The 18,927-nt window shown below is 40.2% G+C and overlaps 1 protein-coding gene across 2 annotated transcripts in view; it reads right to left on the reverse strand.

Moving 5' to 3' along the window:
• pou6f2 (POU class 6 homeobox 2) overlaps positions 1–18,927 on the reverse strand; it is a 78,796-nt gene that overhangs the window by 56,940 nt on the left and 2,929 nt on the right. The window contains exons 1-2 of one of the 2 annotated variants that reach the window (XM_025910127.1): positions 15,119–15,271; positions 14,105–14,292 (exon numbers count right to left, since the gene is read on the reverse strand). In XM_025910127.1, the coding sequence (XP_025765912.1) occupies positions 14,105–14,276 (172 nt within the window). In that variant the 5' untranslated portion in view covers positions 14,277–14,292; positions 15,119–15,271. Of the gene's footprint in view, positions 1–14,104; positions 14,293–15,118; positions 15,272–18,927 lie in introns of those variants that run through there. The other variant, XM_025910126.1, reaches the window with a different exon arrangement.

The following is an 18,927-nucleotide window of genomic DNA, read 5'->3' on the forward strand; positions in this document are numbered from 1 at the left end:
GTTAAAGGTTGGACAATGACCCTTCCCAATACCAACTACCCAACAAAGGAAGCTTTAAATTTCACAAACATTTTGTTGCTGTGTGGTACCCGACTGGTCTCAGGGACTCATTTCAGAAACTGAGAAGTTTTTGTGCTCACACAGTTGACATATTACCTTTAAGCTAGTCTGAGCACATCGACATCTGAGCAGCAATGTTGCGGGCAAACTGCTGTTTTTTGAACAAATCCTGGACCTAGCCAGCAGCCGTGGTACCATGAGAGACCGCTGCCATGCTTCCCAAGCAACTAAGTTTTGCTAGCTGGCTGGTTTGAGGGTCATTTAGAGCCTTACAAGCCAAACACTGACCACCTGCTTCAAGTTTCCTGGGAAAATGATATTTTTCTTCATCTTGACATCTCATTGGATCTTCTTCTTCTTCATTTGGCTGCTCCCTTTCCACAGTGGATGATCTGCCTCCATATCTCTCTATATCCCAAGCATCGCCTTCGGTTACACCAACCCCCAGCATGTCCTCCTTCCCTACATCCATGAATGCTCTATCCCTAACTTTGTCTCCAAAACGCTTAACCTGATCATCTAATCCTCTTCCAAAGAAAATCTAAACATTTTCAAATCTGTCACTTCCAGCTTTGCCTCTTTTTATTGGCTAGACAATATAAATCTTGCATCTCCACCCCAAAAGAGACCGTTTAACTTTGAGGGTCGTAGACACTTTGTCAATTTGTCCAAAAAAGTGTCATATTTTTCTGGACAGGCATCAGTCAGGGGGCTTGCGTTATACCAGAAGTGACGATAACCATGATATTAGAAAATGAAATGCTGATTTGATGTTAACAACGTATTATGAGTATGAGTCACTTGCAGAAATGAAAGAAAATAGACAATAAACAACATTAAAGGTGACTCATCTGAGGAAAATGTTGTTATCATGCAGTCTTTTGGCTACAAGAGAAAATCTGATATTCTGATATTGCCCTGCTAGCAGCTGTTGTTTGTTATGAGAAAAGTGAATGAGTCTTGCTATTCTGCTGATCCTTAAACAGACTTAAGAGCTGCGTGTCTGCATTATTTAACCAACATCTGAAAGCTGAATTATGTGTTGAATATGTTGCAGTGCTATTGTGGGACTGGACAACTTGTGGTGGAAAGAAAGAAAGAGACTTATTTTGTAGTCTCTCAATACTTAGTAAATGTTCCTGTTTTTTGGATGAGCTTTAAAATTGAAAGGTTTTCATACTTCTATTACTCATAGTTACCAAGTAAATTTACAGGCACAATAAAACTGACTTACTTATTTCAAAAATGCAGATGCACACAAAAAGAGGTTACATGCCATGTGGAATTTAATAAACCCGAACACGTTTTGAATGTAAGATACAAAAGGCCTCACAAAAAGTTAACACATCTCTTTAAATGCACTTTATTCCTCATAAAACAAGTCTTCCCCTGAATATAATGGTAGATGAAATCAAACCAATCATGTGGAAATGCATTTGAAGGCCACAAAACCTTGCTAAACTGCACAATGTCGGCAATGAATTAGAAAAAAAAAAAATCACATTTCCACTCAAAAAATTGATTTTCTTAAATGAAATATCACAGCTTTTAAATAAAGAATAAATCCCTGATGCATTGTGTCTTTTTATTCATGGGCTTTCTTTTTTTGTTAAATATACTGGGCATGCAGTGGTTTCTAGTCCTTTTATAAAAGCCTCATACAAAACGTACTATTCAATAGCCTTGCCAGCAAGATCTTATTGCCTGTCAAGTATATTTATGCAGTACATTTTAAAACTCTCCTCCGCCAACTAAAATCATTTCATCTTTGCATAAAATCCAAATAATTGGTGAATGGCATGACCCAACAAATGAACCTCAAGCATTTGATGGTTGATGTGAAAGCCCAAGGGGGAGCCTGCTTTTCTAGCTGGTTTCTACCTCTGGCTGGCTGGCCCTGCTTCCCGATAAAGGTCCACATCCTCTCGCTTATCAACCTCGCGACGCAGTGGCTTTTTTGACAAGCCAGTCTCTTTTCACCAATTATTTCACCCATTACAGATCATGCCGTGCCCGGCCCCACCCTGCGCACTCAGTATCTGGAATTAAGATCAGTCTGAACATACAGGAAATACTTTGTGGCTGTATTACAGTCAATAAAAAGCAGAGATACCACAAAAGCCGTCATAATCTGCTGTTATTTATTTGGAAAAGCAGAGAATAGATATTACAGGACCATAAATTGTTGCACTGGATGTCATTAGCCATATTGTCTCCAAGCAGTTAATTCTCAGTTTGAACCTTATCAAATGAAAGCAATTTTCCTTCCTCCAGACTTGAAACGGCCTTATTTTCATTTACTGCAACTCAAACTTTCCAAGCATCTCAAAGCAATTCTCTAAATGCAGCTGCCACGCTGTGATAACAATAACACACCCAGTAGTGCTACTGAGCAACTTCTCCACCAGTGAATTATCCAATTACCATCATAACAAAGTCAATTAGCTAAATGAGGATATTCATCTAATAATGAAAGAACAACACTTTATAAAATCACCTATAAGCTCCAGAGAGTGGGGCTGATGACTGTAGTTAAGATACTGGTTGTGAATAATGGATTCTATCTGATAAACAGTGCGGGAGACTTAATGAATAACGATTCGTTGATGCCTTTCATTGCATCATTTCACAATAACTTAGAAAGCTTCATCCCCCTTGCAAATATCTGTAACGTTAACATGTTTATCGCAGGGGAAGAAATCGATAATAAATAAATACACATGCACATCTCCCCCCAAAGGATTTGTGTAATTTCTTTAACTAAATTAAATAGCTGACAGAAGAAATACCCAGGGAGTCAATCTTCAATTCTTTTTTATTACTAAAATCTCACGTACACATTTGGCTTTTCTTTCCCTAAAACAAATAAATAAATAAAAGAAATCTTCTTGTCCAACGTGAATGATTCTTAAATGTATTTCCAGATGGAGACTAATGCTGCATACAGAGGAGGAAAAATAGAGTATATCTCGATCAAACCTTTACTGAAAAGAAACGCCTTTGATGCTGTGATTATACACAGGTCACACAATGGATAAAATGGAATGAATGGATGTATTGATGTGAGGAGAGATGAAAGAAGAGGCCAAACGGATGAAAGAACAAGCATCGTGCATTCAGCATAGCTTTACATTTATCTAGGACATTCAGGGAACATCTCTTTTTTTACTTTATGAATTCCTAAGCAGCTTTAATTGCCGTTGTAACAGCGCAAAGTGCCCTTAAAATACAGCTTCAGCTGGAGGAACAAAAGCACCCTTTAGCCCGCAAATGTACATACATGCATGGCTTCGTGGCCTTGACTGCTTACACGAAGCAGTCTTTATTAAATTCAAACTCTTTCTGACGGTGACATGACGGGAACATCAGAGCAAATTCGCTCTTTTAAAAAAATGTAAGCGGAATAATTATGTTTCTTACAGAGCACTGAGTGCAGCTGGATGTGAGTTATGCCATGGAAATATTGCCAATATCCACCACTATATAAATTCTCTCTCATTGATCACCAAAGTGGCCACTGGAGAGCGACTTTCAATGCCACACAAGGCAGAAGGCCTCTCAGGGCTACGTGGGTGCTGAGGGAGGGAGGGTGGCGGGGGGGCAAAGAGCTATATTTATTTGACTTCATTCGGCCTGTCTTAATGCAGCGAGCCCCAAGGACTGCACCACAAAACAATTAGCCTGGATTTCATAAAGCAATCAGCACGCCACCTTGTCTAATGCAACCGCTTCATACATTGACAGTCTGTATAAAGTGGGTGTTATTGAAAGCTTTGTGTTCACGTTAGCTTTCGCCTCAGTGCATTTATGAATCAATTTTTGCCCATAAAAGAAGCTTTAACACTTAAGCTATTTTAGTGGAAATGCATTATGTAAGTTGTCAAATGTGCGAGAGGCCCGGTAACGATTCAGGCTCTTCAGAATGAATAGCCAGCCCCCATTTTTATAATGGTCCTTTTGAAAATGTCTGGCTGAGTGCGTGTGTTTGCTATTAAGATGTTGTCAATCATTTTTCCACTGAAATCTAATCCACGGAAAATAATTTCACATTTTAAAAAAACGAAAAAAAAAAGAGTGAAGATTAAAAGTTAATTACGTCCTTAATTGTTTGCAGAGTGGAGCTGCTGCGGCGCTGCGACAACACGCGACACTATAACGCGGTTTTCATCATCAAAAGTGTGTTGCGCTGTGGACTTGGAGCATTTATGTTGGACGGCGATATGCGGGCTGTCGGAGCGTAAAGGATGAGCGCGGATAGACAACAAGCCACATCATACACAAGGTTTAATTCCATCAATACACAACCAATTGTCCCAGATTGTTTGACCATTGATTTTGTTAATACCACTTGGAAAGTTGATGTGGCATTGCGCTGAGAGCCGAGAGAGACAGACCATTTCACTTTCATTTTTCTATCTCAAGCAGCGTGGAATAAAGTCTAAAAAGTAATGTTACACCCAAGGCACAGTGCTTTATAGAAGAGAGCAGCCTGTAATATGCAGTGTGAGCTTTATAGTGATTTACTTAACTCCTTGTAGAATGCAAGAGAGCCAAAATCACCAGTGATTTAGCTCAGTGTTTCATTACTCCCACCAAAGCCCTCAACAATAACACAGGGCATAATCTGCTGCCAATAACTCCAGGTGCTCTTAGTCAGATGGCTCCCTCTGGACCTGCAGGGAAGTAATACTCTGTTTAGAGGCTGGGGTGGAGAAGCTGCAAGGGATAGGTCAATAGTGTTTCTGGGGATAGAAAATCACCAGGGACTGACTTTTGAGTGTCTGCCGGTAACACTATTAGCTACATTATGGCTACTGCTGCTGCTAGGAGAGCTGTCATTTCCTTAATTAAGAGCGCAGCAAGGGGCAAGAGGGAGAAGAGGCCACGGCAATCTCTCCGGGCCTCCCGCATTAAAGCCTGATTCCTCATCGCGCAAGGGCGGAGACCTTACAGGGGAGAAAAAAAATCTACCTCATTCGTTATTCTGGCACAAAGTGGAATTATGGAGTTAGGGAATTACGTCGGAGGTGGTGCCAAACAGAAAGGATTTTACACCTCAGCAATTCTGCGACTTGTTCTGAGGCCATGTTTAAGCCAGAAGCAGATGAGGAAGATCTCAAAGGACAGACAAAGAGGAAGTGGACGCAAAAAAGGCGACAGGTTATGTATGAAAACAACAGAAAACAGTGCACTTCAGTTTGTAGAAGAAAGCCTGCAGTTTGTGATGAACGGGTGAGGAATATGCATGCAAACAATGCTTAAAGCAGCGAGGGTCGTGTGCTCCAACACTTAAGCTCTCACTCATGGCCACAGGTCTTCACCAAAAGGCTCTCTGACATGAGAGTGCTCTGCTCCGGCTCTTACCTGTCTCTCCCTTGATGCTGGAGTGGGGATGGAAGCGGCACAAGCACAAGAGGGACCAGAGGGAGGTAAATTGGTGAGAAGAGGCAATGCCCATTTCAAAGGTCAAGAAGGAGAGATGGTGTGATGAAGAGAGGAAGCAGGAGAAGGGAAGAGGAGGAGGAGGAGGAGAAGAAAAAGAAGGGGAAAAGAGGGCTTTTGTGTTGCATCCTCACAGGGGACTTGGGACACTTTGCACATGAGCACATCTGTTATGGAGCGTCCTCCTCATTCCCAAAGCAATGTCAACCTGATTAGCTCAGGGTTGAAAGAGGCAAATAACAATCTAAATTATTCTTCATCCTTTTAAAGCCATCAGTAAAGGAGGGACGCTGCGATGAAGACTAGTCTTAGAGAGCTGTAAGCCTTTTAGGAGATGCCTGCTTCACTATTGCTCCTCCTCTTAAATTACTTAAATGATATTTGCTGTAAATAGGATTCTCCCGCCTGCAGCCTGCAAGCCAGTGATGAAAAAAGGCCTTCCTTGCACTCAGTATCATACCACTCTACTTTGTTTCTACAGACAAACTCACATAGTAAACCTACAGCTCTTTAAAGAGAAGCTTAAAACATTTTAGGGCAAAAAATTGCAATAGATAAATAGAGGCTTCAGCTGTCTATTGCTATTTCAGCTTCTCTATGTTTTTTATCATTTGAAACGAAAAAATCTGGATTTTAAGTCACTGGTTGAACAAAACAAGACATTTAAACGTAAATTTCTGTGATGACTCCTTTTTTACTATTTCCTGATGATTTTAGACCAATAAATTAGCCCCTGGAAACAACCTTTAGCTGCGGCCTTGTCTTTGACTTTAAAGTAAACTGAGTGCAGATTGAATTTGCATGAAGGTCCAGCATTTTTAGCTCTAAATGGAAGTGAAGCAGTCTTTTTGACAGTTAGAGTGAAGCAAATATTCTAGCTGTTAATTAATTAAATCATTCATCTTAGAAAAAAAAAGCAAAATATAGTCCAATTATGACAATGCGACTTTTCTCTGCTTTAAAGAGCTTTAATCGGAATCTTTTAATCGATGGACGTCTGTTTAATAACAGCAGTACGGAGATCTTAGCTTGTGTTACAGCTCACATCTTGACATTTAGGAGCAATTTTTAAAAAGTTAAATAACAAAAACTTTGATGCATCCCACTTAAAGAGCTTCAAACTTGTATCTTTACGCTACGATCGGGTTAAGAGGAGGCTTTTGTGTTTTTAAACCTGCATCTGGTAAACTGCAGGACATCTAGAAGTAGCCGGTGGGGTGCGAGCCCAATCCAGCGTGGTGTGTATGAGTTGTGTGTGCACGTGTGGGGGGTTAGACACCCACATGTCATGCCTGACACATCAGCCTCGGCCCCCCAGGCTATCTGGCGCTAATGCTGCCTATGTCCCACTTTCTACCCCTTGCCCCTCAATGCCTTCTCTCCTCCTCCCCTCCTCCCCCACTCCTCACCCGTTTCTTCTGTCATAGAGGTATAATAACAATGGATCACAGCAGCGCTGCAGCACAGGCTCAATCACCACAGGATAACATCAGGTGATACGGGCTGCACAAAAGTATATCTTACCTCCACTGAACCTGAGCTAAACGGAGTTTATCTAGAAATGAGTTTATCTGGCCAAAGTATTAGTTCTTACTGTATTGCCCTGTTGTGGCCATATTTACAGAGCTGGTGGGTACAGGTGGAAACAAGCAAATAATCATACAGCTAAAAGGCACCCCACCCCAGCCCACCACTCCCAGCACATTATTCTGGTGGAGCAGACAAATAGTGGAAGGAGGGACGTCAGGAAATAGTATTGCTTTGAAGTCCATAACTCTGTTCTGGAGGAAAGAGGCATCACAGTGTTATTCCTCATCCTCAGATATAAAGGAAAAAAAACATAATAACTTCTCGATAGCCTGGATCTCCACTGCCCTATACTAGCTCTCCCCCTTCGCCCGCCCACACCCCTGCCTCATCCACCATACACCCACTTCTCCTGCCTCAATCTTTGGTTTCAAAGGAAGCGAATCAGCCAGAAGGACAGAAGGTTATGCATTAGTACTGGTCATTGCTCAAAGAGCGAGCGTTATAAATAATAAAGGCTTGTGAAGGACACAGGGGCTCTGGGATGCATCTCTAGTTCACGCCACACAAGTCAAAGACAAGACTGTAATTTCTATTCCGAAAATGTGACCCTTGCAGCTTCAATTACATCTCAACAACACAAACCGTGTCCGTGCCAGGAGATGTGATGCCTCTTTGTTAGCTCTACATGAAAGGCTTAGAGATATTGGTTATGGAGTGGATGCTACACATGCATGGTTTGTTTTTAAAAAAAAAAATTATTTCCCAACTTAAAGAAAGTGCATAACTAAAATAAATGCATACTCAAATTCAATTTATTTTCTCCCCAGATGCCCACCTATAGATCTTGTAATCTAGTCAATCTTCTCAACTTTAAGCCAACAAAGAATGGGGGAGAATTAAACTGGCAGATATTTTGAAGTTCTACATTTTGCTCAAAGTCATTTCTGCATAAACAAGCATCAGAAACGTGATGACCTTTGCTGCTGCTCGTAGCAAAAACAAGAAGTCCGCCTTGTGCTCATCCTCCCTCCCTGTCCTCCTCGCCATGCACTGATTGTGTTGTGCTAGCCACGGGCTCTGCGGGCACATTAGCAAATGTATTACACCTGCTTTACAGGCATGCATTAAGCTTGTTTTCAAGTTTGCGCAGACAGCTGAAATCCCCATAATGAGATCCACCTCCCGGGGAGAGACTTGTTCCCTGTCGGCCTCCTTTATCCACTCTTATTTACTCAGCGTGGCCCATTCAACGCCGGGTTTGCGCCACTTTATTACTTAACCTCACCACACAACGTTACGAGGCTCTTTGCATCGGCAAGCTGCCTATCCCACCATGCATCCCGCTCGCTAAGCTGATTACACAAAAATAATAAGAACCCGTGCCTCGAGCGGTGCGGTTGTGCACGCCCCTTTGTGTGATTATATGTGTGCATGAAAGAGATTTTTTTACACAACACAGTTTTTTTGTCTCATAGCTGCAAAATATATCCAGCACCAAGTATGGAAGCATTCAGAGAAATAAGGTGCAATCTAAAAATCCAGTTCTGGGTTGTTTTCCAGGAATTCTTGAAGAGGATTCACCTCTGCTTGCTAATTATTCGTTTTAATTGTTATATTTTCATATGTCCACTACACTGAGAAACACTTTTCCATCAAAAGGACCTAAAAATACATTTCAAAATGCCAACTTCAATTTCAGTGACAATTACAAGCATTCAACAATCAAGCAAAATTATGAATTTGGGGCAAAATCCCGTCAAACTCAAAATATGTGAAGCTGACATCATGAAAAGGTTAAAGAGAAAAGCTGATGAAACCTTTGGCTTGCAAAATGTGATTAAAATAGGAGTACTACAACATCTGTAATGACACAAATCAATAATCAGTGGATATGATTTCTTTCCTGGATTCAAATTAGATTTGTCTGAGGGGCTCTATGGATGGAAAACATGAATCAGAGAACTGTGAGATGCTTTCTTGGAGTTTCTTGGAGATAACAGATACATTAAAATTCTTTAAAAAGTAGTTAAAATGAAATTACATCAAATGAATATGTTTACCTGTGATGCTGTAAATAAGCTTTAGTCTTAAGGTCATCTGATTACCGTCTTAATGGTCTGATTTTACCTTCATAAGAAAAGTGCGTCATCAGTAGGTTTCCAGGATTAATTCATTATCTTTCCAAACACGAGGAATGAACAAAATGCAGAAAAAAGGTGTTCTGGAAGAAAAACACCCTTTTTAAAATATTTTCATGCTTAATTTAATTTCATTGCATTTACTAAATGTTTACTCAGATTTGCCTCCTACCTGACTTGACGCCTTGTCAAAGAAGCTGTGAGTGTGGCTTCATTTTTTTTAAAGTGTAAACGTTATTTTTGGAAATAGGCGTCCAAATTACAGCTCAGCGACTAGAATGGGAAAACATCTCAAGGAGAAATTACGATGTTCTTCCTTTTTACTTTAAAAGTGAACATATCAGAAAATGCACCGTTCAGTATGTTTTATAAGACAAAGTAACAACTTCCTGTGTTTCCTGTGTCTGCAAGTAGCAGCAACAGCTGCAACCATAACCAAGTTGGATGTGAATTCCCTACTCTAGTTTGGGATTATTCCTAAATCATCCTTTTGCTGACTATGGGCTGCTTCACACTGACCTCCTTAAAGTCTTTTTTAACATAAGAAGGTTACCCTCAGTTATGATGGCCAGTGTTTTTAATTGAGCAGATTAGACCTCTTTTAGTTAACTGAGACTGTTTTGTTTTTGTTGATGTTTTTGAGTATAACTGTTAAGCTGTACAGAATAAAGCCCAAGTGATTTATCACAGATATGCTGGTTCTAGTTATCCAACGATGCCACTGTCTAACTAGTTTGTGAAGTATACTATAATTTTCCTTTCTCAATATACATCTAAAGACATGTTTCTATGAAAATCACATTTTTCAAAAGTTCACTAGTGGTTGGACTTTAGTCCAAATGAAATTAGCATCAGTAATCCAGAGTCCAATCTGATTATAGATGGGAACGAAAACACCCAAAAGCACGCTGGTGCGTTACAGCAGACGTACCGTTCGAGTTGGACTTTCTGTTCCGAATGACCTCCAGCGCTGGGAATCAATGAAGATTCATTTTGTTCTTTTGGGGAGGGGGGCGTGCCTCTAGGTGACCTTTGTGAAAATGTTCCACCATTTTGCCAGAATCCGTATAAGTGCAGACCATTTCATGTAGACAGTAAGTGTATGAAATGAGTGCTCCTGTCGTTCCAGCCTGGCTCTCTTTGACAGCATGATGATAGAAGCGTCACATCCTTGGGAGAGTAAATGCAAACTGACAAGAGATGAGCCTTTGGTTGCTGAATATAATACCGAATTGTGCTCTGAGTGTCTTATTATCTTGTCTGTTGATGTCTGAAAGGGGGAGATTTGCTTGAGAAGAGAAGACAGAAACTGTACGCATCCAACACCATCTCGTCCTCGGGAAAAAAAAAAAAAAAAAGATTGCTTGCCCTACTAACCACAGCTTTCCCACCTAATGTCCACTTCTACTTGGAATAAATACAAGGCAGCAGGATGTTTGTGGTGCCTCGTAGCCCCTGTTACCTGAAGTGGAAGACTATTTGCACAGGCAAGCTTTTAGGAGGAGAACGACCCTTTCACAACTGCAGTAAGCATGTGGTGGGTGTAGAAGATGGACAATTTACTGTAGACAAACATGACCGCTACTGTCATTGTCTCCCCCCGACTTCTTCTGGCACAAACTCTTTTAAACACTATTAAGGCTACAATGCAAAAGTCATACACGAGCCCTACGGGAACGAAAAGTTAGCTTTTTGTAGTCTTCAGAAATATAACAACACATAAATGGCACATGTAACCACATCTCAGTGCAGACGCTCATTAATATTGATACTCAGAGATGCAAAAGCTGTTTGCTATCAACAGTCTTTTAACCCCCCCCCCTCCAAAAAACCCCCCAAACAAACAAAAAACCATCTTGTACAACTTGGAGTTTTTAACTATATTTCAAACTGTTTCAATCATGAATCGAAAGACTCTGTTAAATTACATGGGAACAAATGAAGTCTCAACATGATTTACATTCCCTTGAAACTATTAGTGCGTCGTCTATTCGTGCACGTGCGCGTCTGTCAATCAAAAAACTGGAGCAATTCTGTCAGGGATTTTTTCAAAATAAGAGGCGTAAAACAGAACAAAGTCGTATTTTTTTCTTGTGAATGTGAGGAATGAAAGTATGCCATTATCTCGCTTCCTCGCCACACAGAGTTGAAACACATAAAGAAAACCAGTGAAAAATATAAGGCTGAGTTTAAAGGCCTGTCTCAAGGTTGGAGCATTTATAATCATGATAGAATAGTGAATTGGAAACTTAATACAATCTCTCTGCAGCCACGAGAGCTCCCTGCAAACACGGGTATAAGCAAATGTAGCTCATAACGATAGTTAAAGAAAAAAAAAATCCAACAAAGAAACAAAAGCTGTAGTTATTAATTACTGGTGAAGATCTTTCTCTCTTTAAACTATTCATCCACTCAAAAGTGGTCAAATTTGTCACCTTTTAAGGAATTAAGTTAAACGGTCTAGTTTTTTTAAACCTTTCTGGGCACGTGTGTTACGCTCAGATGACTTGGGAGAAACTTCCAAGATGTTGCTATGAATCTTAATCTTATGAATCTTTTTGGCAAATACCAAAAAAGAACTACTTTAAAACTAAAAAATACCAAAAAACTACATTTGCAGAAGCATAAATTACCACCACACCATGCCTTTCCTTTTCAGTCCTGAAGCGTTTCAAGAAAGAAAGATGCTGATTCTCTTCTTCCTCTCCAACCCCTCACCCCTACCCCCACCCCCACTCTTTCCACTTTCTCCCTCACAGCAGAGGACACGACTACGCCACTTCTCCTCGCCATTCCCTGACAGGTCGTGTGGGCAGCGGTTCCCAAACTGAACCTGCTGCTGGCACAGCCCAGGGCTCTGCCACCGGGCAGAGAGGAAACGTCTCCCGAAATTCACAAGTTAAAGAAGAGCGGCTCTGACTAGACACATGTCCGATGATGACAGACCGTCAGCAAACATCAAGCAGTGCTCCAGGAATTACTGGATCCATGCATGTTTTTTCTAAGCATTTGCTCCATTAACAAAGCAAATTAATAGCATCAAATAAATATATTAAAAAAAAACTAGCAAAGCATCTGATTATATTTTAGTGTATACACGTGAGAGAAAAAGACAAATAAAAAGCAGTGAGAAGACTCAGACAGAACTGATCAGAAAGGAAGAAAGAAGGAGAAACTTGATGCTTATTAAACCAAATTGCAACACTTTTGAGACAAATCCTGCAGAACGCAGTCCTTGTTTAGAAGACTAGCCTCGGGTTATTCTTGAAATAAGGATTTAAAAGACAACCGAACTCTCTCAGATTGGGTCTGAGAGTAAAATTTGACTCGCCCTCCTCCAAATTCATATTTTGTTTCATTCACAAATATTTGGCCACATCACTCGATAGGCATGCTGCTATACTTTCTTCCACACCCCCCTCCAACACACACACACACACAGATAGAGACACACACATTCAACATATTAAGACCTCTTATTAAATCCAGGTAAAGAAAAAAAAGTTGCACTGTTTACTGCATCAGAAAAAGCAATTACATATCAAAATCACTCACACACAAACACACTTCCACAAATACAGAGACAGCCTAACTTCCAGACCATCAAAAGCTGAGGAGAAGTTTGGATAAATATTCAGTGCCAACATCTGAAGCCATTAGAGGAGAATTTTGTCACTTGCTTTCTTCCACATCAAAAAAAGGAAAAAGAAAGAAAATAATAAACTAATATTAAAATAGGATAAAAAAAGGTTAAATACTAAGATGATGAGATAATCAGCTTTGTAAATCCTTCAGATGTGTTTCTAGAACATTTTAAAATGTCTTTTGCAAAAAAAGAACCAAGCAGAATAAATAAACTCTATAATATAATAATTTAATATGTGAAGATGGATAAAACTCGCAAATATGGATGAAAGTACATAATTCCCATTGAATTCTGTAATCTCAATTTGTCTCTGTGTGACAAAAAAAATAATAATAGATCTTCAAATATTCAGATAATAAAAGCAATGATGAAAAACAAAAGTTTAGAGCTAATTTTCATTTTTCATTACAAATTATAATTAGAAAACTAGCTAAAATGATTATTTCTGTCATTATGCTTATTGATTTATAACGAGGCTCAGTGATTGAGTTAAAAAAAAAGCACACACTTATCTAAACACAGCCCAAACAGTGTCAACACTCAATTAATGAGATAACTGCAGAAATAATGAGCATGCTGACTGAGAAATTGTCTAATTTTGAACACAATTCCCAACTTCTAGACTAAAAACAAGCAGCATTAAAAAAAAAATAGAAGTCTCAGCAATTATGCAGAAGCTTTAATTTTATATGTGATGTGCTGAGAATTAATACAATAATTTTTGGAAGAATGCATGTTATAATTAGGATCAATTGCATAAAATTAATCATTGTTTAAATTATAAATAATCAAGAGTTTCTCCATTTAGATTAAGGATTAACTGCATTATATTATCAGACAATCTCAGAGATGTGAAGTTGGAGTGGAAGCAAAAAATATTCTAACTGGAGAAAATTAGTCATTGCAGATGAGATCAACTTTTTAATTGATTTTATAATAGAAGAGACCCATAAAACACTGCTTTCACAAAATACACAATAATATTAAATATTTTTTCCCTCCAATCATAACTTATTCAGGACTAACACTGCAATAAAATAAAAATATACCGCAGCTTAAATACTTGTGCACATTTTCTGCTTTTCTGAAGTCTATAGGTGAATGAATTCTATTAACACTAATTTAACCATTAACAAATCTAAGCACTTGCTCGTTGCTGCACTTAGTTTGCCACTGCTGACACCTGTCCCAGCACTGGAAGCCCTCTGCTTGTACCAGTTCTCACTCAGACCTCATCCAGCAGCTTTGTGGAGGAGAACGGACGGACGTGAGGTGTAAGTTGACTTACCGTAAAGCTTGTTGGGAGTGCCCTCTCTGTCCGTGGCCTCGGAGGGCAGGAGCAGGGGCTCGTCGTTCAGATCGCTGTCTGGGGTGGCCGCTTTGTCGTCCGCCCGGAGTTCTGCCGCGCTCATGTCGCTGCGCAGGGAGAGCAGCGGCTTGCTCAGCTGCCCTGTAATCATCGGATCCTGGAGGGAGCTGAAAGCCCAGGTGGGAAACAGGGAGGAGAGGGGGGGAAAAAAAGAGAAAATGCCCCTGGTTAGATGTGCTTCGTGGTCTCACCCTCACCGGCTCCTTCTCTATGCCTCTACTCACTCTCTCTCTACCCAGCTTCTCCTTTCTATGGCTCACTCATCACTCTCCCTCTCTCTCCTGCTCCCTCCCTCTCCAGCTCTCTCTTTTATCTGAGGCTGGTGCTACCCCGCTGATACTGCTGGCTGCTGCCTGGTGAAGAACTGTTACGGATCGCGTGGCTTTGCCATTATACCCTGCAGTCCTAAAACGGTGATACATCCATCTCCAAGGGCTCATTACTACCTGACATGTGCCTCATCTTCAGCAAACACTAAGCTGACAGCAGTCTACAAAGAGGTCCATGGGCTGTGCGCTGATAAATAAATGAAATAAATCTAATTCTACATCTAAAAGGAACATATGAGCGACAGTACACACCGCTGATTATATCAATTTTCACATAGTTTGCGACAGCAGATGAGATTAAGGGTGACACCGTGCAGCAGAGTGGGACAACGTGAACTTAAGGCCTGATCTAAACAAGAGATGAAGTCGCCGATGTTCCCAAATTTTATCCCAATTATTATCTTTTCTTTTTCTTTTGTCAGCACTTCAAAACAAGAATGAGAAGCATCAGCGTGACGCGATTAAAGTATTAGCCTAAACTGAGGAAAATACACAGTGTGCTAAAAATACATAATTTAACGGCAGCACTTGCGCCTATTTAAGTTTTTTTTTTTTTTTTTTAATTTTACAGAAGACTTTCTTAAAAAGGAAAAACTTCTCTTACCAAGACAAAGCTCCAGCAGAAAAGATGGGAAAAAGTGTTTAAGGAAAGTCCAAATGTTGAAAAGAGTCAAAGCAGCAGCTAAAACCTGCTAAAACCACCACAGCGCAGGGACTGGCTATTGCATGCTTTCTACTGAACCAGAAGCAGCCTCCTCAATCTTCCTGCATTTGAATGGCCACCACAGGTTCAAGCCTGAGGTAGCTTCCTAAGACAAACCCTGGAGATGTCACCTCCTCCCTCCCTCCCTCTCTCTCCCTCTGTTGTTCACACACACACACACACTCTCCCTCCCTCTCTGTCTCTTCCTCCTTGTGTCTTCGCACTGGAAAGCTCCTCAGACAGCGTTCATCCCACCTCAGGCTCTGAGGCACAGACACGGAGCAGCAGGACTACGGCCTTCTTTCTTATTTATGAATCGAGTACAACCTAAATACATCTGAGCAAAGGACAGGTGACCATGCGGCTCATACAGGCGCAGAAAAGGAAAATAAAAGAAGGGTGAGCCTTATCTCGCCCCCTGCACCCATCAGCAACCCCCACAACGTCTATTAGGGTGGTCAATGAATTCCTACCCAGAGGGGCCTTTTTAATGTGCTCATCACGAGAATCTGCCCTCTTTGATATGACACATGATAATCTATGAAAATGTTAATCAATAGGGGTAGTTTAGGCTGTCGTTAAAAAAACGTGAGCCGACTGGTCAATACTCATATCCCCGGTAACAATGTCACTAGTCATCAGGGCTTCATTTGTGCAGCACTTAAATGTGGGACACTGCGCATCAATGCACCTCTCGGCCCGCCGAGGTAAACACATTTTCCCCTCTGTCTGAGCTTGGCCGCACTCTGCATGCATGTGGGTCCAACCCCCCCCTCCAACCTCCACCTCCTAGCTCCTCTCCTTTGAGTTGCTTGATAGGTCCACTGGAGGGCAAAATTAATACCTAATTGAATCTTGCAGTCATCAAAATAATCAATAGTTTTTTATTATTTATTCTTCACAGTCTGTTGACTGTTTGAAAGCTCAGAGGGACAGCAGAGAGCACAGGCAGCCCTGAAATTTCTACCGTTTCACAATGTAATTTTCACTGGGGCATGAGAGTTTGCAAGACCTATAAAAAATGAGAGCAGTGGTTTTTGTTAGGAGGTGGGGGGGAAAAAAATAAAAGGAAAAATGGGAATCTTTGCCCCAGCAGCTACGATGAAAAATAGAATAAACAAGCTACTGACACTTCAGAGAAGGGCAGGGTCCTTTCTGTCCATCCCTCCATCTTTTTCCCTTTCCCCTTTTCTCCTTATTTCATCATATCAGGAGTGTGGCGCTACCTCTCTAATGCTGGCATTTCTCTTCCTGACAGACTCCAAACAAGTGCTGGGAATGAGATCAGAGCTCTAATCTTCCCCTGGCCTCTGAGGCTCCAGGATAAGGGGGCAACACATCTCTCACCATCTTACACAGCTGTTAATTACTTCAAAACAGCCAGCTTTGCTTTATTGCAGTCACTCCAACCAAAGTACATGTTTTTAACTCGTTTAAGCTGAGGGAGTAATGAGATAACGCTAATCTTGTTATAATAATACATAATAAAAAAGGGATATTTAAAAAGTTGACATCAGAAATTGCATTGCTGCTTCTAAGGATGTAACTGATTAGCTTCATTATTAAACGTAGCCCTGAGACCTGTGATTAGCAATAACGTGAGCTACTGATGGCAAGAGCAGACATGGAGAGACTGGAGAAGGTTTGTCTCCTCACCCAGTCTGGCCTCGGCTCGGGAACAGGTCGCAGAAACAAGAAAAAGCACTTGATGCCCCGCTCTTCGCCTCACGCTCACCAAAAGCCCACAGTGGTTGGAGAATCGGTGGTTAGCAGAGCGTCCCGAGTGTCATCAGATATCCAAGCTTAGAGCTGGTGGTTTTACCAGTGCCGTTCCAGTGTGAGAGGTCACTGGGTGGCGGGCTTCAGCATGTTATCGAACACTCAAGGTGAACACTCCTGGTTCACGAAGAAAGAAAAGATAAATAAATAACACCCTGTGTAACTGTCATGGTATCATTTTATATTAATAAATGATCTCTGGTAGTTTTAAAGTATACCAAATTATATGTGACTCCAAAACCGCATTACTTTCTTATCAACAGGGGGAAAAAGCAACAAATGAAGATGTTTCAGAAACAGAAATAGTGTAAAATTAAAACTGAACAAAAAGATGTTACATAGTTACTATGTAACGACATAAACAAAGGTAGAAAGTCCATTTGAAAAGCAGCTGTTCTAGTTTGATTAGTTCAGCAAAAATTTGCTGATCAGACTTTTTAAATGTAAGAATTTTATCCTTTTGTTTGCTATACACAGATTGTGAGACATTTCAAATGTTCAACATGTGCATGTATTCAAAAAGCTAGAGGTCACCACAGCAGGTAGCTCCTTTTTACGCCGGATGCTCTTCCTGTCACAACCCCAAAGAGGTTTGTGTCTCCTCCTGGGATCAAACTGGGTCTCTTTCACTTATTAGGTGAACGTGTAATATACCCCACTGTGGGACCACTCAGTATTTCCTTGCAATTAATGATTATTTTAATATTAAAGGAAATAATTTAGAGATATTAGAGATAAACTGATAATGAAAATGATCATTAGTGGCAGCCATATGTCCCAAAACAAACTTTTCTCTCACAAAACCAGCCTTATGAAGTGAGACTGAAATTAAATAATGAAATATTCTGTAATCTTCTGAAGCTCCTTTGTTTTTTTTAAAGTTGCATTGTGGAAGAAAAGTGCAAAAGAACCACACAGTCTGCTGAATCTTTAACAACTATGGTTAATTTTGTACATATATAAATATTTAACCTCCTGAGACCCAAGCTCTTGTTTGGGATGCATTTTTAATTTCTCCTAGTTATTTGGGATTAGTCGAACCAGAAAAGTATAAAATCTAAATATTATGTTTGAACAATGGGCACACACTACTTAACAAATTATAAAACAGTTTATTGAGCAGCATTACGAAGAATATTCAAGAGGTTAAAACATGTTTAGAGTAAGTATTAGGTGTGGAATTAAAGCACAGTTCAATAGCTTCAAATGATCTCCAACATACTGGAGACATATGTAGGGTGATTTCAACCTGGGACAGGCTGCAGCACACCAGCCTGCTCTGAAAAACGCACGACAGAATGAGGTTTATAATCTACCCGAAAGACAAAATTCTCTTTCATGCTTTCTTTGTCCTTAAACATTAATGTAACGTCAAACCATCAGCTCGCTCTGTCAGTTAACATGACTTTCCGAGGTGACAAATGTTCTCCGTTCTCTGAGAAATCACACACAACAGCTTCATTTGCTGCTATGACTGACCTAAAAGGCACGTAAATACTTTAATTATCTGATTTTTTTGGGACCTGAAATGACCTGTGTAATGCAAACAGACACATACGCTGAGATTAATAACACCTGATATCAGCAATTATTCATTTGCTTTAAGATTAAAATAAGGTTTCTTTAACATTTTGTAAATCATTTTATTTTCCACCTTAAATGAAACATATGTCTACATAGAAATAATGTATCAACACTTTTTGAAGCAATCATTATATATTTTATGAATATGTGGATGCGCTGTGATGACCGAGCATACGGAGATGTGTAATGTGGTTTGTTAGGTGATGATTTGTCTCCCCCTTAGGGTTATTAACCAAACTGTTCTTCTGTCTATGCTTCCACTTCATGCCTTTGTGCATCTAAATCTCAACAAGTGCTGTTAATAGTGTTAAATTACTCTTGGAAAAATGCAGCCAATTTGTATTATT

The sequence above is a fragment of the Oreochromis niloticus genome, linkage group LG9, assembly GCF_001858045.2.
Source record: "Oreochromis niloticus isolate F11D_XX linkage group LG9, O_niloticus_UMD_NMBU, whole genome shotgun sequence".
NCBI classification, from domain to species: Eukaryota; Metazoa; Chordata; class Actinopteri; order Cichliformes; family Cichlidae; genus Oreochromis; species Oreochromis niloticus.